Source organism: Colius striatus, chromosome 9 (genome assembly GCF_028858725.1).
Source record: "Colius striatus isolate bColStr4 chromosome 9, bColStr4.1.hap1, whole genome shotgun sequence".
Classification (NCBI taxonomy): domain Eukaryota; kingdom Metazoa; phylum Chordata; class Aves; order Coliiformes; family Coliidae; genus Colius; species Colius striatus.
The window spans coordinates 18,388,804-18,414,324 of NC_084767.1; the positions used below are offsets into that span (position 1 = coordinate 18,388,804).

The window sequence follows — 25,521 nt, forward strand, 5'->3', positions numbered from 1 at the left end:
AAGTCTTATTTCCAGGGCTAAACTACAAATCCACCCAGTTTTGTCACACCAGCTAGACTAGCCACACAGCACAGCACACAGCAAACCTGCAAAGAAAGAGGCGCTCCGGATCAGGCGGAGCGGACCTTGCTCTGAGAATGCCCGCCTAGGGCTGCAAAGCTGTGAAAGACCTACATGGCAAAACGTAAAATACACATGAAAGAATGAGGTTAGTAAAGCAGAACAGTCTGTAGGGAGGGGACCAGGGCAGGGAGAAGATACAAGCCAATATAAAGGCAGACTAACGTATGCAGGAGAACAGCTCTTAATGCTTAACAAGAACGTTGATTCAAGGATACAGCTCACAGTTGGACTGTACAGCATTTATAAACTTAAATAATAGACCCAGCTTTACACTGTCTCACATACAAGGATGGGGGTTTCTCTCCAAGGGCTTTTTTTTTTTCTTTAGAGTTGAAAAATGATTAATTATGCGGGCTCAAAGCCTAACTTGATCACAAACACGAGATTCATCGTGGAGCACAACGTAGCCACACTGGTGGGGTGAAGGCGACAGGGAGGCAGAGGGAGAGGCAGGCAGAAATTCATCTTGGTAAAACTAACAGAAAATTAGAGGCTGAAGAGTGGTCAATACATCAGTTTAGTAAAATGATCATATATGAAATAAATGTTAGCAGTCTCAGTAGCCCATTTTAAAAGCAATACTGGATGGCAGATATACCAGAGAAAGAGTGTGTTTACTGTACTGTACACAGAGTCAGGAGAAATGCATGGGTATTTTTAATGAGTTAACTGCCAGTGCTGCTAATTTTCCTTCTCCTAAATTTGAAGCTACTGCTCATTCAGTTTTCTGATTATACAAAACACGAAGACTGCACCCCAACAAGGCTCCCTTTCCTTCTCTTAGGCCTTTGCTCATTAAAGGAAAGGACATGACCAGTGTTGCTTTTTTGTTTGTTTTTAAAAAACCCAACAAACTAGCATGTCTTTAAAAAGCAGCTGGTAAATAGTTCCAACCAAACCACATAAGAGACTCTTCTCATATGGCAGGTTGGCAAGAGCTAGTGAGTCAGGGGCAGTCTTTACTATGGAACCCAGTTAGAAATGCTGTGGTTACAGATTAACTTTTTTACCTACTTTACCCATGGTTCCCTCTGCACTGAAACAGGAACCGTAAACAAACACTGCTGAAGCGACTGAAAACTTGTGCACCTCCACTGCAAAGAGTTTCAATATCCTCTCCTAGTAGGCAATCTCATCACTTGTGGTTGCATATGCTTGCACTGAAGTGCCTGCACCTTCTGGCCAGCTCTCAGGGCAGTAACCTGTTCTGCTCACTGGGGAAGCATCACCCTCACCACAGAGCCAGACACAGATGGACGTGGAGCACCGGCTACGAATCACACTAAGCCCACGCATAATAGCTGCATTATCTGAATTTCAACTTGTAGTTTAGATCACATCAGTGATACAGCAAACTTTTGCCAAGTGCAAACCACAGCAAAATCCTAAAAGCAGATGAAGTGAATTCCCTTCTCTCAGACCGGGTGTCTCATCCACTGTGAAAAATCACAACTGAAGTCTGAAAGGAATACTCAAGAAAAATGTGTATTTTTAACTTTCCTGACTTTGTAAATTCAGGAAGCATTTAATACACAATAGGATTGTTACAAATTTAATTGGCTTCCCTTATCAATGGACTATAGGGAACAACTTTCATGAAGTATGCAGCTTTTGAGCCTGCATTTGCAGCATTTAGGCCCAGGCTTAGGCATAGTCCTATCAAAGTCAGCATAAAGGAGAGAAGTAAACACATCCAATAAGAATTAGGACCATGTCAAAACCAGAAACCCAGTTAGAGTAACAAAATCATCACATTCACTGCTTACTTCCAACCCTAGAATAGTATATTTGACATACAGCACTATTCTGGAAAGTAAACATAAAGATAAGCCCCTTATTCGACCTACTACAACAGACATTTACTTGGAAAGATACAGTCTAAAGCAAGGGAAAGGGAGGACGTGGTGAAGAGCTCATCAAGTTGCTACGCTGAACAGCCAAGCACTGAAGTATCTGTCTTTACTGTCAGCTGTACTGTCCCCAAGGGCAAAAGTCAAGAGGTTCCCCTCTTCCCGTTATCTAAGGTTCACAGAGCCTTCACTCACAGCACTTCCACTGAGGCTAAGAACCAGTGATGCTAGAGGTTTATCAAGGCTGGTTAGCTTCCATGGTCAGACAGAGAAAAGCAAAGAACAAAACTATATTCTGTCTGATCTGATCAAAAACTCCAGCAGAACCATGCAAGGTTAACATCAACTAGCACAAAACACGTGTCTGCATGTGCTCACGTGGCCAGAGTACAGAACAGAATGAAAATTATTAACAAAATAGAACAGGGGAGTTGAGCCAAGCAGAATCTCTGTTGCTCAATTTGAGATATGCTGCTTAGAAAGTTCTACAGACTGCTACTTTCCAACATTTTCTGTATTTGGACTTGAGTATATCTAAGTATTTCTATGATGTGTTTTGTATACACACATAGAGCTGTGTATCTTGAACAATTGCTACTTCCTTGAACCATCCAATTTGTTTTCCTCCAAACCTCACCAACATTCATTTCCTATCTTCAGCTTTATTTTTTTTTTAAACAATACCATTCATTCTATTGATAAGATTTCCATATTCTAGAATCTATGATTACTCACTTAAAGATACCAGGAAATAAAATGTATTTGTAATTACCTATATTCCCAAGAAGTCCATTCATAATTGTACTGTGGTCAGGCTTTAAGGTATTGCTCTCTTGATTAATGAACTCAAGACTGTCCTGCAACCTATAACAAATGTAAAACATACAACAAAAGCCGTGATTTGCATTTCAGTAGAATACAGTGTATCTTCATTAGAGCACAAATGGAACAGACGAAAACATAAGCTACCTCTAGCAAAAGCTTTCCTAGCCCAAGCCATGTGGGTCATTAATATACAGAAGACTCAACATGGAATCGTCTGAGGACAGATGGTTTTGTAACACATTTTTCTTCATCTTGGACTGAATTCCTCAACTTCAGTGCCCTGTCTTCACCTATTCTCCTTTGGTGGCTGCATGTTCTTTTGCACTTTACAATATCAAGCTTCACAATACCAACATTAAAGGAATGGTTCATTCATTCATTTCAAGCAAACTAAGGTGAAGACAACTGCAAGGGAAAGGTGAGGATACTAGTGACAGGATGTAACAGATGAGGGAACAAGAAGTTACTTTTCTACAGAAAGAGTGTGGAGGGTCCAAAAAAAGTCTTCTGTGTTCTTACATTCCTCTGCCTATGTGCAACAGACAAAATTTGTAATGGACTCACGTATTCAGGCTTCCATAGATGCTGCTTCCAGTACGAGCTGTGAAAACCTTGCTGAGCATGAGCTGCGGAGGTGAGCTAGGGGACAAAAAGAAGGATGTCAGCCAGAAACACAGTGCTGAGACAGACTTTGCTTTCCATTTCACAGCTCTCCAGATTTTATAGATCTAAACACAATAGCCTTTTGTGTAAAAAGTGACATCAGAATAACTTTAAAGCAAATCCAGAAAGTCTCTTTACTCTGCACTTGTGGCATTCAATTCATTACATGCTAGCACTGAGGAGCAGGTCTTCTGAAAAAAACAGAAATAAAAAACTAATCTTACCGAATCTGGTGAATTTTCAACGTGGAGCCCTTGTAGCTCATGGCCACAGAGCCAAACATCATCTCTCCAAGCATGTTGGCATCTGAGGAGCACCGAGAACCCTGTAAAATAAACCCATCAACATTCAGTTTTAAGCATTTTAGAAGCACACTTCTATTAAGACAACATACAACTATGGAAAATATTCTTTATTTAAAAGATAAACATGCAAGGTATCTTGCTACAACATTTGAACACACTAAGTGGAACAGTTATCAATAAAGATAATGCTGGCATAGACAGGGATCTTCACATTGGCTGTGAGAAAAACCACTAAAATCATCCAACAAACCAAACTCATCTCCAGGGGTGAAAAGATTCAAACTGCTCAGTCAGGGGACTAAAAAGTTTTAAGAATGTGATAACACACTTTGCTGAGTAACAACTACTATGTGTCTGCTTTACAAGAAGAATCACGTGTTCACTGAAGATCTTACACAGACAGTGCACTGGAGTCATGTTAAACCAGTGCTGTCTTGACAAAGACCAATTCATAACATAGCCATGGCTGGTGTTTTACAGTTGATGTATTTGTCCCTGGTGCTCTTGTGATGGTACCAGCATTAAGTTGTGCAGCTCCTGCCTCTCAGTTGGTGAGAGCTTCTTGTAAGGCATACTGGCTAAATACAAAGGAGGAACATCACTGCTGCATCACAGGCTAGATCAAATACTGCAAACAAAAGCCTAAAATTAAGAAGTTACTCAGGGCAATCAACTGGAGACAACTGCTCAGCTGACTGTCATCTTATTTGTATCCTTGAAATGCCTGAGATCATTGTCCCTTAATCCAGGGCTGTGAGAGGTTCTCCAACCTCTCTACTCTGCTCTTGTGAGTCTGCATCTGGAATATTGTGTCCAGTTCTGGGCCTCTCAGTTCAAGGACAGGGAGCTGTCCACAAAGATGATTAAGGGCCACAAAGATGATTAAGGCAATGGAGCATCTCCCTTATGACGAAAGGCTGAGGGAGCTGGGGCTCTTTAGCTTGGAGGAGATCGAGGGGCGACCTCATTAACATTTACAAATACATAAAGGGCAGGTGTCAGGAGGATGGAGGCAGGCTGTTCTGAATGATGTCCAGTGATTGGTGCAATGGATATAAGCTGGAATATAAGAGGCTCCAAAGAAACGGAAGGAAAAATTTCTTCACTGTGAGGCACTGGAACAGGCTGCCCACATGGGTTGTGGAGTCTCCTTCTCTGGAGACATTCCAAACCCACCCGGACAAGTTCCTGTGTGACCTACTCTAGGTGGTCCTGCTCTGGCAGGGGGGTTGGACTGGATGATCTTTTGAGGTCCCTTCCAACCCTTAAGATTCCGTAATTCTGTGATTCATCTCAAGGCTAGCAAAATACTAGTCTCCATTTGTGCCTTCTCCTGAATAATTTAAATTACGGTGATCACTCATTCCCAGAGCCCAGGCAGTTCACAGGTGAAATACTTTGATACTGTGCAAGAGAGCAATACATTTCCTTTGAGGGGTGTGTGTGTGTGATGACTAACAACATCTCCTTGGAGTAATCTCTCCAAAAGGATCCCTAAAATCAGGCAAAGAAATAACCTCGTGCTTGGAAAATAGAGAGTGCTGTAACTCCATATCCCTTATCCAAACTCTCAACAAGCAGGATCCTCACCACTTTCCTACATAGGCTTGGAATATGTCTAAATACTTTGCCCAGCGTCAGACAGTGAGCTCACAGCACAACCAAGGACAGGGTGTCCATGCCACTGACTCCTACTAGCAGGAGGGAGTGATACAAAAATGACCACCTGATGTTCTTGCTCATGCTAGCCCACAGAGCCAGGGTAGGAACAGAGAAATGCTAATCAGCCAAAAGGCAACACACTCACAACTCTTTTCAATTTCTAGCTCTTCTCAAGCACCCTCAATTAAGATAATGGTACTTTAACAGACATACTATCAACTTCTGAAATCTGCTCTCAGTGCAAGAAACACGACTAAAAGTAGCGACTACAGTTATAAAAATGAGGATACAATTGCAAGGTTTGCTGGTGTTCATATGACTGGGCAAAGTCTCATCATTAGCTGGGTCTCAGAGAAATTCCCATCTTTACCTCCTAGAAGATCATACTATCCAGGTGCACGCTAGACAGTACTGGAAAAACTAGACTTTAAAATCAGACAGTGTGAGCCAGCAGCTCCAAGGAAATATCAGCATAGATGTTAATGGCTCTAGGAAATAGCAGGCACCATGAAATCTTGAATTAGGAACACTGTAAATTACTACAGCCAAATGTTATGATTGTTGTTTTTAAATCTGCTGCACATCTCCAATTGAAGGACTCATCCTGAAGAAATGTCAAGCCCTTGATGGTCAGTTTTGGTTTCAGCTTTCTGCTGTGGGGAAAATCTAATTCTAAAGCTGAAGAAAAATACTTCAGGATAAAGTATTGATTGTCAAGCAACCCAATTGAAAAAAGCAAGTGAAAATCAGCTGCTTTCAAATTTAATTATAGGGGTTTCCCTCCTGAAAGGCCATAAGACAAGCAATGCTGAAGGCAAAGAGCGTGGTAAGGATGCACCTATGGCCTGTTTCAGTCTGGCATTTCATCTACGCTTAATCACAATAATTATACCATGCACAACAGAAGATGTGCACGTTTAATGCATTTAATATGGAAACGTTGCTACAGCTCAACTCTTTGGGCCTCTAATGTTGCAAAATAAAGGTCACTCAAGACCAAAGTAGAGTGCAATCAACTGAGGAAAGGGGTTAAATATTAAAAACTCAAACAAAAAATGGCCAAGGAGCATCTGGCAAAAAGGGCACAACCTCCAGCACTGGACAGCTTGGACACAAACCAATTCCCTAGGTCATATTTATGAGCTCACATAAAAACTGATCATAAAACACCCACAAGTGTTTGTTATTGCACATTAAGCATATTAGAGGTAGTAAAATGTGCCTGACTTGGAAATTACATTTCTGAATATATTGACAGTGTTTAATATTGCACTTACTGCACATATTTTCCTACCAATAGCCAAGTGCACGTGAAAATTAAAAATGCAGAACAGAAATACATGTCAAATGTCGCAATCAACAGATCAGACAGACACTCACTCCTGACTGCACTGACAGACAGGAGCACAGGCAACACTAGGTCACCACGTGCAAATAATTGCGGGCAAGCTTGGAACCATATTCAGCTCCATCAATGCTTCATCTAGTCACACTTGTGAGGGATCTGTATAGGACATAACTAAAAATATGGAAGCCTGGAACAAACCCCTTTGTCTCACCTTGCAATTAAAGTTGCTCAGATATAGTCCAAGTGTATTGAAACACAGAAACATAAAACTAATTTTAAAGCCTCACATCATTGTATTATTTGGAATCCACTCTATAGCTTTAAAAATCCCAAAATAATACTGCAAATACATTCAGTAACTTCTGAGGTTGCCAGGCACAGCAGTTAGAAGATAGGAAATGCCAGGCTGACTGATGCCTGGACAAACTTATTCAGGCCCTTCTGCATACATCATACAAAATTTTATTGTGCAATAAAGAACTCTTGTATTTATGGCTCTCTGCTCATCTGCCGGGGAAGCCTGGAAGGAGTACAGGGAAGGCAGTAGATAGTTTACAACAAATACGCTGCAGAAGACTAACTTCAGACAAAAGTTTCTCACAAACTTTCCGACCTGGTCCCACAGCCACACAGCATTTTAGTTCAACTCCATAAGATTCTGACTGATACCCATGAGGAAACGGGGACTTACAAGGGAAAACTTTCCACAGCCTTAAAATACGCTGTCATGCCAACCACTAAAATTAATTTCCTTTAACAATGTTGACCATTGTTTGCATGGAGCCTACTCAGTAGGAGAGACAATTTCTGGATAGTGGGGGGCATAATTTTTCTTGGTCATACAATGCATGAAGGAGGTTATTTTGTGCTGGAAGGAAGCTGCAGACAGAAACGTCTCTTCCTTTCATAACCACAGCTCAATGTCCTTCCAGGAAGAGAGGAATGGAAAACAGACCTTCAGTCACCTAACTAAAGCTGTGGAAAAGAATGTGATGAGAAAGAGAAAACAAGAATACGCAGCTCACCAAATATAGAAAGAGCTAACGTGACAGTGGGAAAGTCAGCACTGAAAGGTTCTTCATTTATATCTATGGTAGATTAAGACATCAGTAGTACTGTACTTCAGAACAGGTTGTGGAGATAGCAGCTTTCCTCAAACACACAATTACTTCATTACAAAGAGTGGAAGGGCTTAGTTCTATTTTAGGGTGGCTTAATATAAAACACTTGTGATCCATGGAAGGAGAGATGACAGAAATATATCCGTGTCAGATGACTCTAGCTACTCTTATGGCCAAAATCTCTTATGTAAAATGTAACTCAAGTGCACTGAATCCCTTGTTATAAAGCTGTTACAGAGACTATCCCCACAGATAGCCCATTTCTCTGTTACTTCCCTGGCATTTGGCAATAAGTAAGACAAACTACCTTGTCTATACCAGGAGAAGGTATTTATGATGACACCAAAGTGTTGTTACCCAGGTCATAAGACAGAACAAATGCCCTGGAGAAATCACAGCCATTCAAGACACAACGCAAGAGAACCAGCTGGTTATTTTAGACTTGTTCAAACCCAGAGTTACAGAATTAAACATTACTGAGTCAGAATCAAAGTCCGATTCTGAATGAAAGCTGCTCTCCACCACCTGCCTCTAATTTCAAGCATTTTAAAACATTCAGTACCTCACCCGCTGTTAGTATTTGACAGGGGCTATGCAACAAAACATTGACTAAAAAAAGAAAAAGCGACTCACCTGGTATTTTGGGCATTGTTCTTTTGGATCAGAGAATGAGGAGGATGAATTGATAGAACTATCCAAGGAAGAAGAGCTGTCTCCTCCAGGCTTTAGCTGGCAACATTTCCCAAAAACTCTCACCTGAGCATCACTGCAGAGTTTCTGAAATACAGACAACATTTGTTACACACTATGACCCACAACCTGAAATGACTGTATAGTAGTGTTGCACTTACCTGTTTAGGTAAGCTATTTAAGCTAAAAGGCTTGTGCCCCAGGAAAACAGTTCACAGAATATTTGCATCCTGGCAGTATGAGAGCAAGCTGAGCTGTTTTCCTTCCACTTAGCCAGGAGCTAACAGGTCATTCCAGCTCCATTTTCCTAAGTAGCCATCCATCTCTGAAGGATTACAAATGACTTTTTAAACCCAGGATCAGGAGGAAAGGATGATGCCAAAGTGCTGAAAGGAAGGATGGCAACAATAGGTTTCAGCTGTCTCCATCTTACTCCCTGTGCCCACTGGGGTGGAGGTGACAGCAGTGAGATGGGCACAGCCCTCCAGAGCGATGATGCCACCCAGGTCATGACAAGGAGCAGTTCACAACATAGAGGAAAACAGATTGATTAGGAATAATTGAGCAAGAATGCCACAGAATTCAAGAGAGATTCGTGTTGTCTCTCGAGGAGAGAAAAGACAGTATTTTTATAGATCTCTTCCTAGGTGACTCTAAGTCCCCTTGTGTTTTGAAGGAGTTGCAGAGGTGACATGTTTCTCTCATTTGCAGTACAAGGGAATTGTGAGGCTGAGAATGGACAAAACTGAAAAAACAAGCTAGTGTTAAAGACAAGCCAGAAATGATGGAGAAATGGTCCAAGGAGTGATTTCTGATAGAGACTCAGACAGAAAGCACAACAAAAAAAGGGAGTGAGGGGAGCTCAGATGGAGCTTGAACAGATGTACAAGATGGGCAGAATCTCTGTCTGCTCTACACATGCAGCATTACCAATTACTGGCACAAGAAATGTTCCACTACTGTTTTGTTCACTGTTCTAAAATATTTGCAGTTTCCCCTGTGAATCTCGGCATCCCAAACACAATCAGCATCTACGTGAGTTAATGCCATTTATGCTAGCATGAGGTAACCCTCTCCACCTAAAGATCTCAATCTATTTTTTCACATAGACATTACACTTCAGCACACCCACGTAAGCTTGGCATTATTTACATTTGCTAGTGGGCAGCACTAGGAGACAGAAATAGATCACACTGCTCAAAATTAACATAATAACTCTGCCCCAAGTCTTTCTTAATTAACATTTCCTATACAGTCACCAAAGCAGTAAAAGCGAGCTGGAAGCAAATCCTACTGGAAGCAAGGTTCAAGGGACAGATGGCAATACAAAAATGCTGCTATATGTCACAGAATCATTTCCGGACTCACAGGTCCACATCACAGACTATCCCTTCAATCAAAAATGTAAGTATGTCTCAATCTTTAACAGCTATAAATAAAAGGAAACAGCATAAAGAAAAGTCTGAAATATCCAAGGCACAGGTGGTAACATGATTCTGCTCAAAAATCAGCAACAACCATACAAAAACAAAACTGCCCTTGCTGCTGTGGAGGGATTTTGATGAAGGACAAGGCAGGATTTTCATGCCCCTGTCCTATGCTGTGCTTTTTCTTTTCCCCCCAAGTCTGACTCACAGTTAGGGACAGGTGACTTTTATTTGGCCCTAACTCTGGGTGTGATTTAGTAAAAGAGCAGAAAACATCAGGGATTATCGAGCTCCATGCGACTGTCTGCACTGCTGCTCCCATTAGAGAGCTGCTGCCACAGAAACCCTTGAGGAAAAATGTGCAGACAAATCAGTAATTTGTGGCAGAGGGGAAGGAAGTATTCACTAGCCACCGAGTCCTCTGCTTTACTGACTTACACAGCCTCCCATGGTAGTATCCTGTCGTTACAACATTGTGGCCAGTACGTTGAATTCATGCAATATGTAGATTTGCTAATGGCTAGTATCTGTGGCTTGAGCATAGTACACAATGGCTGGAACATGTGAATGCTCATCATATGACTTCAGTAGGAACTCGTGAACTCAAATTGCATTTTATCTCTGACACAAACAACAATGTCCTAGGCTAGGCAAGCATCATGTGATAAAACCACATAAAATCCACAGGGTTACAGAAGCTTTCGCAGGCAAACCACATTTCAGCTTGCATTTTCCATCAGATGTTGAAAGTTCCTTCTGAAAAGTTACAATTTTAACTAAGGTTCTTTGAGACTGTAAAACCAGTAAATGCACTTCTACAGGTGAAAAAAAAAATGTGCATTATAAAAAGATAGGCTAAGTTTGCATATGACACATATTTAAGTAATTTCTTCTCTTCATCATTGCATTTTTCTGCACAGCAGCTTTCCCCAGATCCATTGGGCAGTCTCGTATCTTGCAGTAACAGTTGCCTAATTTAAGTAGCAAACCATAAAAATGGCTGTTTGGTCTTTGCAGTGGAATTTAATGAATCAAGACTCTTGCAATGAGACTGTAAAGGAGGTCGGAGTCTTTCAGGTACCACTTTTCAGGACCCTGTGAACACTAAATCCTTCCTAAAATGCAGATCACTTACGAATTTTGGTGTTTGCTCTTTTACAAACTTAGCGTGTGCTTAAGAATAACCTATTGGACAATGAGATCAGGTACCTGCAATGCCCCTCTCCTCTGCAGTCTAAATGTCAATGAAATTTTAGATGGTACAAATCTCAAGATATTGTGCATCAAAGGAGTGGGATTACTTGCATTCCAGAATAATACTCCAAAGATATTCAAGCCAGGTTTCCAAAAATAAAAATAATTAAGAGCTGTACACGGGAAAGTTTCAAAGTTGTGGATTTTCTTTCCAACTAGACACAGTTGCAACAAATCAGCCCCCTAGGCAAAGTGCTGCTGGAGTCCTCAGAAGGGCTTACTGTTGCTGGAGAGCAGAACATCTGCTGGATGGATGCCTCAAGGCAGCTGCCACTCCTGGTTGTGGTCACACTCTCTGTCTCTGCCAACTCACTGCAGATACTGCCCAGCTCCAAAGACTTCCTGGCAGTCACAGTTCTTACATTAGAGGTCATCATTTGCTGAAAGTCTTGGAGACTGATCAGGTAGTATAGAAAGTAACTGAGAATAAAATGGCTTTGTAGTACACCAGGGTACAAAGTAGTTTTCTTCTACAGTTCTGCTTCTGGAATCTCTTTTCTCCTTCTCTGTCAGTAAAGATCTTTTAATTCTTTGCCACAAGGTCTATAAATCCCTCAGTAAGTTGAGAGAACACGCTCAGTGCTGTGCACAGGAAGAGGAATTTCTGCTGTGCAAGTTTTGTTTGGGGGATATAAGAAAGTCAAAGGGAACCTGGTGTTTTGAACTAAATCCAGACTGTGCACATGTGTTCAGGCTGTGAGTGACAGAAGGAATGAGAAATGTCATCATATGCTTTACTTTTTTCTACTTCTACAACAGCAGGTGCTCAAATACCACTGTGGTTCTAGTGATAGAGAAATCTATATTCCCAAGCAAACATGTGACTCTTCAAGAGCTCTGTTCCTCATTTCTAGAGCAGATTCTTCAGTAAAACTGAAAAATTATTCCAAAATAGATAAATTATCTCTTCTGCTCTATTAATATGCATTGGTCTAAATGTGTAATTAAATGTATGCATCCACCTAAGACATGGTAGCCACCTAAGACATGAATAGCCATTCATTCATTCATTCCTTCCTTCCCTTCAAGCACTGCTGTAAAAATCCAGGTGTCTTTCTTAAAATGTGATCAAGTGCTACATTCTCCCTTTATTTTGAGAGTTGTCCTCTATTACTCAGAGGTCAGTGAAAGAAGCTCCCCTAGTTCCCTAGCATTCTTCCATTTCTGTTTAGAGAGAATGAGCAGAGCTAAGAAGGTGGGACTCAGTCTCTGTACTTGCAGCTTTATCTGTCTGCTCAGCCTGGCTCACTGGAAAACTGTCCACCGACAGCCAGACGGAGACCAGTCTCCATTTCACACAACTCACCTAAAAGCAAAAGGCTCACTATCCAATTACTAATCCCTCAAAGCAATTTGCTGTTCAACACTTATCCAGTGCTGAAGTATATTAGAACACGTGGCTAATCCTGGCTTGTTTCAAACAGCATGCCATTTTTCTACTTTGGGATAAATATGACATTTGGAGTGAAAGAAATTGCCACAGTAGCGGATGGAATATCATGTGACCTTTCAGTTAAAGTATCCCAAAGACAAACACAACTAGGTTACATAACAAAAGTGAACTTTTTGCTCCCCAAATTCAAATCCACTGTTGCACCTCTAGATCTCAAATTTTGCATCCTGGGCCACACCTTCTCTTTAATTTCTTCAAAGAAATTGAAACAAACCTTGCTTATGGAAATCCTCTTCTGCCTCTGGGTCTTGTGAACAAGCCACTGCCCTTCTCTCATTCCTTGTCTTTCCCCCTTCCCAGCCAAACCACCCAAATTCTGCTCAGCGCAGTGCACAGCTTGGCTCTTGCTTTTCTCCCTCCTCTTCCTCATGGTCCTTTGACATCTCTTCTTCCTCCCTGGACTCCACACCTTCCTCTAGACTGATCTTTAGACTTAGGCACTCTTTTAGCTTCTTATGTGTCCATCAGCACCTCTCTTCAGTCAATTCCCCAATGGTAACAGCCGTCTTGTCATAAGTCACCAGTGGAAAAGATAAAAAGGAAAATGAGCAGTTAAAGGAGACAACTAACCCCCATCCCTGAACTCATCCAGCCTGCTCCATGGAAAGCCCTGATGAAAGCTTCCCCTTTTCCAGCCTCTTTTGTTTAACCCCCACTTTTCACTTGTGACATCAGCTCTGTAGCATCCTTATCCCAAGACAATTGCTGGCCCTGGGAGGAAAACCCCTCATACTTCATCTAGCCTTTGCAGAGATGTTTATGGCAACAGAACTCATGTGCCACACAACAGCAGCAGCACAGTAAAATACGACCCAGCCTTTTCATAAGGTTAGCGTGAACACAGTGTCAAGGTTGAGAAGCCAAGCACACAGGGGTCAGGAAAGGCAGAGCCAAGGCTGAAAGCTCAGAATTGGCTGGGCCACTTGGCCTCTGCACCTGAAAAAGGAAAAGGAGCCACTTGTGGTGCTTGATTTGAAATTCAAACCAGGTCTGGTATCACAGCTCTTGGAGAAGTATTCCTGTGTACACACATGGCTCCTGCCTTGGAAACTCAGTATAGCCTACCTGAGTGGATGTGTGTAGGACCTTGCACAGCTGTCAGGCACCGCACAAGGGGGCCAGAGGGGCTGGTGGTATGTAAAAGCGGAAAGCAGGCGGGGAGGTGTTAAAGGAAAGGGAGCAGACAAGCACAAAAATCAGTTTACTAGTAGAAATCAGTCACGGGTCGTAACACTATCACCTGCAAATCAAGTAATACACCCTCAGCAGCAGAAATGAGACATTTCCTAGCATGAGGAACAAACTCTGAAGTAACTTTCTAGAGAAGACAGCAGATAAACCCACAGGTTTACTTGTAGAAGTACTTTGATACCCAAAAATCCAAGGGATGTGGATGTTTGGTTGTGGACCAAGGCTGTTAATTAAAGGCGTCAGTAATATCTACTTCTCGTATCACATGCTGCTCTGGTATACCAATATCCAAATACCTGTCCTGATACATTTGCTCATGACCTAGTGTCACAGGGCTGGAAAGGCCAGCCACTCTCTTCTAAAATATCCTGGCAGAACCCAGACAGGGGAAGTACTCAATTTTCTGCTTACAGAGCCTCGTTGATCAATAGCTCATCCCCTGGAAAGCCAGGGAAGAACCTCTCCTGCTTAAAACCAAAAAAGGCATAGGACTCACAAAGGGGATCTCTCGGCCTTCCCCCATGCCAAGCACCCACAGCTGCCCAGGGAGGATCTCGGCCTGGCCTCGCTGGAAACGCCTGGCACAGCCTTCAGCCAACATTCCCAGTGTGGCAGCCGCCAGCCCTCCGAGTCACCGGGCTGCTTCTCGGCCTTGCTCACCAAATTTAACTCCAGTGAGACCCATGGAAAACACCACTGCTCCTGCACAATTGCAGTATTTCAATGGCCATGTTGCAAACTCTCAGCTGCCTTCTGTCTGTCTCTGTGCAATATCCTCCCCAAATTCTTGTTTACCTAGTATTTAGCTTTATTGAACACATGAAGAAGTTGATTTAATAACCAATGAAAATACAAAATCCTTGTTTGTGTTATAGTCACATTTCCTTCACAGATAACATGTAATGCTTTAGTAATTAAGACCCCAGCTTGATGTCAGCACAAATTCAGTAGTTTTCCCTCATCAAAAACTCAGAGCCTACTGTTTTATTTCTTGAAACATCTATGACTGGAGAAGTTTGCTCTGATGCTCCTTAAATTGTATAATCATACCTTCCCTTACAGAATTCAAATGACTGAGACATGTTCAACCTTGGTCCACCACACACAGCTCTTGACATATATAGATATTAGATAAATAAAACAGAGCTAAGTATATCTCACCTTGCTGCAGGCATATAACTCTTAAATCATAATTGCCTTCACACCTCATAAGCAACTCAAAACAGGAAACTGAAGAGCACAGTAACATAAAGCAAACTGAAACCCTCTCCTTTCTCCACATTAGAGTGATTAGACTTCAACCAGAATGGTCTGGCCACTGCTAGTTGCTCTTGCAAATCTCCCCCAAGTGTTACTTGTAAATCCAGAGGTATAAATCACATCAGGAAATGGGGGGAGGGAGGGGGAAGGGAAATGCAGAAAGCGTTGGCTTTGTAGGGTGGTGAACAGATACCCTTTCAGAAGGGAGAGTGCCCAGCCCACACACATCTTGCTGCAAAAGGGCAAGAGTGCCTTGGAATGTGCTTAGAGCCAAGATCTGGCTTTGTATAGGCAGGGTGTGTCTTTGTTAATAAAATCATGATAAAGAACGAGAAAAATAAACAATGCAGTTTCTTGAAAATGGCCAGTACACACTGCTAACTGTATAAGCCTGCACCAAGCTTGCAGCAAGCCAAGCCAAGGACTCTTCTGCACGTTTTTACCTGCATAATGTTCCTGCTATTGTAAAGTTTTGTTTTACGAGAGAAGTTTTGCCTGACATGACACTATTGGAGTGCTGCAGAAAGGAGATATCATGGTAAACATTTTGCTATGTTCTCTAAGTCTCCTAATACCACAAAAAAAGAAGAAATGTATCAAGTTACTAGAGATGAGTAAAAGGCATCTCAAGCACCCTGGGAACAAACTTCCCCCACCAGTCTCACGTACTCATACAGATGGTGAATACAGCTATTTCCCTCCCCCTTCCCCCTTAGCAAAGAAAAATAAAGGAGAGTGTAATGTGGAACCATATTAGCTCCATTATCAGTCATTTATTCTGTTGCTGTTGAACTGCCACAGTCAACGATCTTTCCAAAATAAACTGAACCAGTGAAGTTTGCAAGTCCATCGTGCAACTACAGACCTGTCTTACAGGAGTTTTAGGCTTTCAAGAAATCAATTGAAATATGGCAAGAGGATTTCTACTGTACAACATCTTTTTTATTAATCAAGTAATGCTTTATAATTAATGAGGCAATAGTAATAAGCATAGCCAGCATTTCTTACCAATAAATTGCTTCTAAATATCTTATCTTTAAAAACCTGTTTTCCTGGCAACACTACCTACAATGGAGACTTATAAATTACAAAGCCATTCTAACAAGCTAAAATAAAAGAAAGATGCGTTTTGTTCAACATCTGTGAAACTTGCTTTACTTCGCAAATTCTCAAAAGGAACTAGGAAACTGGAACCTTGACTTGTGGCTATAAAAGCACAGTAAGCAATGGAGAAGCCTGGAAGTTAGAGCCGGAGGAGAGACAAGCTAACTCCCAGAGGTTAGGATATGCAGACATAGGAAGCACTCAGGACCAGGATGAGAAGCATCAAGCTGGCAGCATTCAGCAACAGGCAGGAAGACTGTACAAAGTTGGATGAAAAATCTTCGGGCTGTACTACAATACCCAACATGGAAAACAGAGCTTGGGGGAATAGATTATTTTGTATACTCCTGCTTATAGGACTGAGTCTTACGGGTAAAAGCACAGTTCACACAGTGCTTTCTGCTTGCAGAGCTTAAAACGGTTTGCAAATGTTTTTAGAGATGGTGAAAAGGAAGTTAAAAGCCATGAAATAAGTTGTCCAGTCTCACACAGCCACTTAGAAAAGCACTGTGGCCAGAAATTAATCTTCTGGCCAGAGGCCCTAGAAGGCAGTATCCTCATCTGACTGCATCCATTACAGTTTCAATTCACAGATTACCGTGCAGACCATGCCAAAAGGAAAAAGAGAGGAAAAGTTTTCAAGTAACTTTGTGTGAAAACAACTGACAGTAAAGCATAGAAGAAACAACTGGCAAAAGCTAACCAAACTGGCCATGAGAGGACAGAGGACTGGGAAGACCTTCTGGTTCAGAATGCAGATTCCATCATGGCATAAAAGCATATCTATAAATATGTGATTATGCCCTGTCTATTCCCTGTTTCAAGCCCCAGTATTGCCTGCTGCAGTCCCAGGAAGGCATCCTTCTCTCTGAAAGAACAGAAAGTAGACAAGTCCAGGAACAGAGAGACGGCAATAGTATTTGAAGCTGTTAAGAGTAAAATCACTGAAGCCTGAATAATTTGCAGTTTAACAGGCATTTAAATATAGCCTTGCATATAACCGTCATTTAAACAGAACATTTGTGATTTATCAATCTTGCAATTTTAACAAATACAAACAACAACCAAGTAAATTAGTAAAATACTCACCGACACTGAAACATCCTCGATTTTTCTTTTAGCACTTGAGTCAAATAAGACATTCCGTCCTCTTCTTTCGCAGTCCTGATACACAATCAGTCGGATCTGACTTGGGTCAAACTCCGGCAAAGGCCAGCTTTAATTAAAAGAGCAGAAGGATCAATTACCACAACTCTTTATTACACTGTTCTTCATACATTATCCGTATATCCAACATTATTAAAACAAAAGATCCATCAAATGCAATGCCATTTCATCAAAACCTTTGAACCTGCAGCCAGAACTATGCCTTCTGTTATTATTTCTCCCCTACTCATGCCGAATTACACTGGTATAAACAGCACCAATCCACTACAACCATATACGATGACGTGTGCAGCATTACTAGCTCTTGTGTTCTGTCTTGTGATATTTTTCTTCAGTTCTAGTTTGAAAGCATTGACAATTCAGAAGCAAAAATAATTTTAAAAAAGTATATATTCACATTGGCCTCTCCCTTCAGTAATGATTTCTGCATTTGCAGTCATGAGGTTTCAGCTTCAGGGGCTGGCAAAGCACTGAACTCCACAGCTGAAGAAATGCAAAGTACCTTTCCTACTCTACCTTTATGTTTCATAGTCTAGAACTAGCTACAGTTGTACCAACTGTAGAGTTCATACCAATACATGTGCTTTGTTGCTGGGGAACAGGGAGCCATGTGTAGCTTGGTCCTGACTATATCCTCAGGTGCTCGCTACATTCAGACTTTGAAATAACCTCCACATAAGCCACCGTGATTCAAGGCCACGTTGCTGCATGGGTCAGCAAAACACACATCACACTCCTAACATACCTATTCTCAAACTTTTTTTGCTGTCAGTAACAGGGAAAGGAGCTGTCCTCAGTCTTAGCCCTCCCTAGTGCCCCTGACTTCCAAGGAGGGAGATACTTGCAGGGTTCAGGCTTGAATACCATTGCATAATCTTGCCTTTAAGGGTTATTTGCGGCCATTGTCTTAAATTTCCATTTAAAAAAGCCAGCCATCACTTTAAAGTCCAGCAAGCATTGTTGCCCACTGGCTTGGAAATACATTTTCACCGATGATACCTTCTCAGTCCTTGGAAGACAGGAAACAAGAGCCTGCTTTATCCATGAAAGCAACAGGAATCATCTTTCAGCTGGTTACAAGCCATTTCCTAGATCAAGTGAAATTCTACCTTCCTTATCCTTGGCTTTTAGGCAAGTAGCTTAGCATGAAACCCCGAGAAGTGAGAAATGAGCCCCTGGAACTTTCCAGCCATTTGGCAAAGGATACAGGCTCCCAGTCTACAAGAGGGAGCGGTGCATTCTTTCAGCACAGCCATAAGCGATAATATGGATTAAAGTAAACCTGGTACGCTAGACTCCAGGAGTACAGCAAATTTTCCTCTCCTCTGCCCCTCTAACTTACCAACCAAAAGGTTCCTTCTCTGAACCCATGCTTCTCATGATTAGTTTGCTAATGACAACTCCTAACCCAACAACTTCTATAATAGGTCACGGCTGGGAATCAATTTGATGACCAAAGCCATGGTCACCTATCAGAAGTTTTCAAGACTGTCCAATATAGATTCACAAAGCTTTACAACTAGCGTAGTTCCAGTGAGGTGAAACTCAGCACCAAGACATATAGTTATTGAGTCTCTTGAGAGAGGAAATTCATTTCCTAATCTGCTCAGCCCCCTCATTTAGTAATAGGAGAGAAAAACAGAAGCTGCAGAGAAGATAGCATGTAACAAATGTCAAAAGCAATTTACTACAAGAGAAAAGGTTGAGCAACTTGAAACTGAAATAACTAGATTTGGGGGCAAAGAGCTGCACACCCTCTCTGGGCACCTAAAGCCGAGCATCATCCACAGAGGGATGTGCCCACATGGAGTGCAGGTTGCATACTGAGCAACTCTTCTGTACCAAAACCCAAGCACAGTGAGAAACTCGGAGCAGAGCTTACATTTACCAGGGGCTGTGCTAATGAGCCCCATCTCACATTTCAGAAAAAGTAAGAGAACAAAATCCTTATTGTTTGATGTATAATCAAAGTATTATCAACTGAGAGGGTCGAGGGCGCTAGAGCTGAGGACGGTCACTTGTAAGGGCCTGACTTTGGTCAGAGGTGAGGAAGCAAGTGAGACCACTGAATCAGCTGGTTTCCTGAAGAAGCCATCTCCTTGTACTTAGGGGAAATCAATGGAAGTCGGGGAAAATAATTTTGTTTCCAGATAGGGCACTGTGGTTCCTACAAAGAAACGGTATGTGACAATAACGACTTGCTTGCCAAAAAGGTGCTATCGCTTGCTCCACCCTTGAAATGCATTTGAATTTCCTTCACACTCAGACAAAAGCATATCTTCCATTACCTAGTACTTTTGATATTTAACTTTGAAATTACTGGCAAAGAAGGACAGTAGCTGTTCCAGATCTTGGGAAAGTCTACGTAAAAAAAGGCTCTGAAAGCAGATCACACACTGAGAGAAAGCTAAATATCAAAAATTCTTGCTGTACTCAGGAAAAAGGTAACAAGAGCTTGTTTACTTCTCATCATTTTCACATGACATTTTAACTTTCTCTAGACAAGCATTTAGTAGATATTATCCATCATAATTTGTGATAATTCCAAAGAAGTGTTATCTCTGTTACATAACAGAGTCCTTAAGCACATTTCAGCCTTGCAAAAACATTCCCTGGCAATAGCAGGCCACTTCCCAAACCAGCAGAAACTTTAAGAGAGCTGGGGGAAAGTTCATTTAGACAGACAGTAAACAGAAGCAGACTGGCACCTCCGACTCACCCCACCACCTCCCATTTTCTGGAGGAAGTGGGACATGGAGTAGCTTTGCTGCTGTTGTTAGTAGCTTTAAAGTGTGGTATCTGGACAGATTATCCTCAGAAACGTAAAAATTCCTACAGGCAATACGCAGCGCACATTCTCAAAACAAATGTAAGAGGGCAATACTCCAGTGCTGCTCTTCAGGCAGATGAAAACTGACCTAGATATTCGGAATATAATTAGTTCTGTTTATAAATGGAAACAAACTTTGACATTTAACTGATGTTTTCTTGAGATTCTTATAGGAAAACCAGTAGATGCAGGAGTTCTAGCAATGCTAGTGAAAGGTGAGTCTCCATCTCATATCCTGTTCTGGAAATGACGGTTCTCCTGATGAGGACCTTCTTCCTGCATGACTTATCCATCCTTCTTTGATCTTTCCTTGAAACTGACTATATTTTATAAAAAACAAAAATAAACCCAGAACAAACAAACAAACATAAAAGCCACCACCAAGAAAATGCCAACAGTCTTTTCACCAATTGAAATGTTTGTGACTTTGCCTCACTGTTAGGACTGTGCGTTCACACTTGAACAAGAGAAGAAATGGTGATAAATTATTTCTGGGCAGGACACTAGTCCTGCGGAGATCTCCATCACACAAATAGCAATTTTTCTAGAATGAGATGTTCAGAAATACTATGAATAGAATGGGGTAGAAACCCATTGATGTATAAATGCCGTGTGGGATGTTTCAGTAACAAATCAGGTACAACCAGCACAGACTGGTTAAGCAAGCACAGACTGGTTAAGGTTGGAAGGGACCACTGGATTGTCATGTGGTCCTAACCTTCTGAACAGATGCTAATGCTAAAGCAAAAAAAGAAAGGAATTATTTGGGACAGAAAGGCAGACTTCCACGTGAATCACGATTAAATTATTATAAACTAATAATAATGAAGTCAAGGCCTGAAAAATGACTGTTTAATGCATGCTCACACTAAAGCCCTACTATTGTTAAGCTCTTCTCCTCTTTTACCCATTTTGTTTTCCTGCCTTTTTTACCTTCAATCACTAGGAATATAATTTGTAGTTTCTATTTACAGATCCACTAGATGCTTCTTGATACCTGTACTGCAAGTTGCGTGGCAATCCAGAACACCAAATGCTCTCCAGGGATGGATTTTCTCATTTATGTAATTCCTGGAGTTTATTACCACCATAGAAACTTCTCGGCAACAGACAAGTTTTAATAGATGAAACAACAAACACAGAAATCCTTCAATACCACTCCACCAACTAAAATACAATATTTCCCCCTGTAATTGAAAGTATGGACATTCCTACCTCATTTCCACTACAAGATGAACACCACTTCTTCACTACATTAAAGGTTTAGCTTAATACACTTTTTCCTCCTGCCTTGGACTTTACGTTCGAAACTATTTCATATTAATACAGCTCAGATCGTTATCTGATTACTGTAGTAATTTACACAGATATTTTACAAGTCTTTAAGAAAAGCTACTGAAGCAAACTGATCGAGCTCTTAAGCAGCTAGGAACTGTAAAAGTTTGCTAAAAAGTAAAGTTGCTCAAAACCAGAATACCAATAATAATTGAAAGTTGAAACCATCAAACTATTGTTTTCCTACATCATGTTACCCATAGTTATAAAAACTGCCTGGTGATGAATCACTTCTAACTATTTTTAAATGTATCTACGCAAATGATATTTATAGTTTATGCTAGCTTATCTGTTCTGCGTGGTTTTCATGTTAGCACCTTTTAAAAAGCTGCCAGGAACAACCAGGGCAGAGCAGATGGTAGGTCTGCCTTGCCCCATGCCCTCCTCACAGAGCTCTGTGTGGAAGGAAACGTCCTTCATTACTCCCATTAGATGAGCATCAGATAAGATAAGAGAGATCCTCAGGACTTATCCCCAAGTCCTCTTGATGTTGCTCTTCAACTATTAACTCTTGTTATGGTGCTGCTCAGACCCAGCCAACTTCCACATAAGGGTTGGACAGAGACTATCGCTGTCTTGAAGAGCTTACGTTTTAAGCATGAGACATTCCACTAGGTGCACTGGAGTATTTCATGTGTGGATTATCTCCATGTTCCACAAGGATGAGCAATCACATCAAAGCATGCTCACCTGTACATACACAGCCCAGTAGTACTTAGGATCCTGTGGCTGCTTTGCTATAGGGAAGGGTGATCAGAAGGAAAATGGTTCTTGCCTAGTCCAAGCATCACATCATGCACCTCCCAGCCCTGAGATGACTTTTCCAATAAGGGACTCCTTTCTCCTGCTCAAATTCCTCCACATATTTCTGTTAGGTGTTACTTGATTTTTTTTTCTTCTGTCTTTTAGAAGACACTGCAAAAGTTGAGTACATAGGACACATGGGGAGGGTACTGGACGTACCTTAATACCTTCTCACTGCAATTCAATTATTCATTTATTATTTGACAGTTATTGTACAAAGAAAGCTGTGCAGACCTGTCTGAATGGGTACAACTAATTTGGAAGCAATAAGAACAGCAATGTATAGCATGTTAATGATGCTTCCAGCTTTGCAAGGACATCCATTAAATTTTTTTTAAGAGGTACAGGCAGGCCATTTGGGTTTTTTTTTAGTAATACCTGAAACACAAAAGAACTTTGTCAGGATTTACATGGTAAGGATGATCCAGACTGCACTGTCAATTTGCAAAGTTGGCATTTTCAGAGAGAGATTCCATTTCCATGCTGGTGACATCACATGACCATAAGGCTGCGAGGAGGAAGAAGATCCCTAAACTAGAGAAACCATGGGGAACTATACTTAGAAAAAATGTTGCGAGATAATTGTCTTTACAAGAGCTGAGGTCACTTCAGGGTTCTGTGACTGTTGTGGTGAAACCCTGCTGATTCTGCATAGAAAACTGGCGTGTGTGGCTTGACCAAAGCCAGGGAGGGAGCCCGTGAGGATCGATTGTGAAGGAGTTTACCCAGTACTCTGGAGATGCTGCCCTTTATCACTCTGACCTCCGGCTAAGGTTTCGCAAAAGTCAAAGGACCTGTACTGTGGATAGCCTGGCTGAATGGATAGACAGGGGATCATCTCCGGGACAGCCACCCATGACGAGCAGGCTGTTGCTTGCAGTGGTGACATTTTTGAGGTTTATCCCAATGAAATAATGTTTGGGATTTTTAAAAAAGATAAAATCCAAGCCACCCTCCTTTTGTTTCTTGAAGGAGGGTGACATGTCCACAGGCACTGCAGCACCGCAGAGGTCAGCTCCACGCTACATCTATAAATCTGTCTCATTCATTTACCAGCTTAGCAATCCTCACCTTGAATATCTGCACTACTTGAGCTCCAGGAAACTTCTGCTGCTTACACTAAGCACGTATTGTACGCTAGGCATATATTCAGTCAGTAAGATATTTCACACTCAGTATAATAAACTTGGACCTAAACTTCAATTGGCTTCCAAAGTCCTTGGCTCTGTCCAATTCTTTAACTGTCTATGAAGCTGATTTCAGTTTATTTTTTTTTCTCACTTGGCTCTCATTAAGATGCCTAATTTATACTCTAAAGTTCAATGCATGAGCCAGATGCCTTTCCACAAGCAAGACGACTTTATATACACACACACACACACACACACACACAGAGGTTAGGTGCAGTCTAGTCAACACATTAATCATAATCTGGAGCATGACTGTGAAAATAAGAGGGTTGGAAGGTTTTGTTGAAGATGTATAGCATGTTGAGTAACTTTGAAATTTACACAACTTCAGAATTTACAATTAGTAATTTCATAGAGTATTTTTGGGACTACTTCATGCATGGCATTTTAGAAAGCACCTGTTCAGCTGTTACCTGATTTAAACACATATACGCATTCAAACATACACACACACAAGCTCCATGCTTTTTTGAAATACCTGTTTTAATAAAAAACACATACAAACAAGACACAGCTCCTTTCAGCTAAATTCATTAGCATTGAACACAATGTTTTACGTTACTGAAGTAGATTGCACCTCCCTTTGCAGAATTTACAAAAGATAAAACCAATTCAGAGCAAAAAAAAACCAAAAAAACCCAACACTATATATTCATGCCATTTAGTATATAAGAAGAATAATTAAAAAAATAATCCCCAAAAGCGTCACATCTCTGGAAAAGAAATACTCTCAGCACAGTGAAAATATTAAGCTTTCAAATAATTAAAATAATCTCAAGAACTGTGCAGTGACCGTACCTGGGAAGCATCTTTGTCCGCCGAACAGTTCCACTTTTCAAAATCCCTGTAAACTCCTGTTGTGCCCGACTGCCAACTCAGGTTAATAATAGCAATGAGCCACATTCATCCAAAACCACAAGACTGTCAGGTGACATATCAAGAGGTCTGAATTTAACTCAAACAAAAGACTCTCCATGCTGCAATGCAAAAGGCTTAATCCTAGCAACAGGATCACAAAAACCACCTTAAAGAAAGCAGTTCACTGAAGCGCAATATAGACGTTTGCACCCATCTGCGTTTGCACTGCCCTGTAGTTTCGTAACCCAAATCCTGCCCCTCCATTCTGTTGCACAGATCAGGATTTCTGCTCAAGTAAATATCGCCCGTCTTCCCCGCTCCTTTGTCTCCTCCAGTGTATTGTTGCAGAGCAGATCAATCTAATTCATCAGAAAGCTAAGTGCTGCCTTGGCAGCCGCCGGAGCGTACATGTCAGTCCCATCTATCCTCCTCCTCCTCTAGGGAACGCGATCGGAGTTGAGTCTCATGACTCAAGTCCCCTGGCAACTGTGGCTGCTGTCCTGCACCCCCACGAGCCGCAAACGTCGGGAATTCAGCCTGCTCGGACAAGAAGGGGGGAGCAAGGCAAGGCAGCCTCCTTCCAGACTGCACCCGCAGCCTTTACATTCCTGGAAGCGATGGGATGCTTGTGCTGGAGCCCGGGCGAGCGGAGGCACAGGGGTGGAAGAGCCAGCGCTGACAGCCATCATGTGACCCAGCTGTCAGCGCGTGCCACCTGGAGCCGCCATCCGCCAACGACCCCTGCGCAGGATTTCACCAGGAAAATAAAGGCCTTTACATGTTTAACTATACGAGGTCTTGTTTGCATGCGTACTGGGAAGGGGGAAGAGGTGCCGACAGCTACCCGCGTTTGCTGCCTGCCTTTGCATCGCTGAGTCTCGGCTCTTTAGCGTGTTTGCAGGCTACGTAACAGCCGCTCTGTGCCGGCAGCCGCGGCAGCACCCACTCCCCCTCCCCAGCGGCTCCTGCCAGACAAAGAAAGCACTGTCTGCCCGTAAGGGCTCATTAATATTACAAGGGAAGCATCAGGGACAGGCAAGACAACTGGATTGCAATATATA

At 41.8% G+C, this 25,521-nt stretch overlaps 1 protein-coding gene across 4 annotated transcripts in view; it reads right to left on the minus strand.

Annotated features, from left to right (window-relative positions):
- FNIP1 (folliculin interacting protein 1) overlaps positions 1-25,521 on the minus strand; it is a 66,883-nt gene that overhangs the window by 19,606 nt on the left and 21,756 nt on the right. The window contains exons 1-7 of one of the 4 annotated variants that reach the window (XM_010203411.2): positions 24,401-24,441; positions 17,366-17,492; positions 8,531-8,674; positions 3,686-3,786; positions 3,363-3,437; positions 2,746-2,837; positions 87-170 (exon numbers count right to left, since the gene is read on the minus strand). In XM_010203411.2, the coding sequence (XP_010201713.2) occupies positions 87-170; positions 2,746-2,837; positions 3,363-3,437; positions 3,686-3,786; positions 8,531-8,674; positions 17,366-17,492; positions 24,401-24,411 (634 nt within the window). In that variant the 5' untranslated portion in view covers positions 24,412-24,441. Of the gene's footprint in view, positions 1-86; positions 171-2,745; positions 2,838-3,362; positions 3,438-3,685; positions 3,787-8,530; positions 8,675-12,935; positions 13,228-17,365; positions 17,493-24,400; positions 24,442-25,521 lie in introns of those variants that run through there. The other 3 variants (XM_062002340.1, XM_062002339.1, XM_062002341.1) reach the window with 3 other exon arrangements.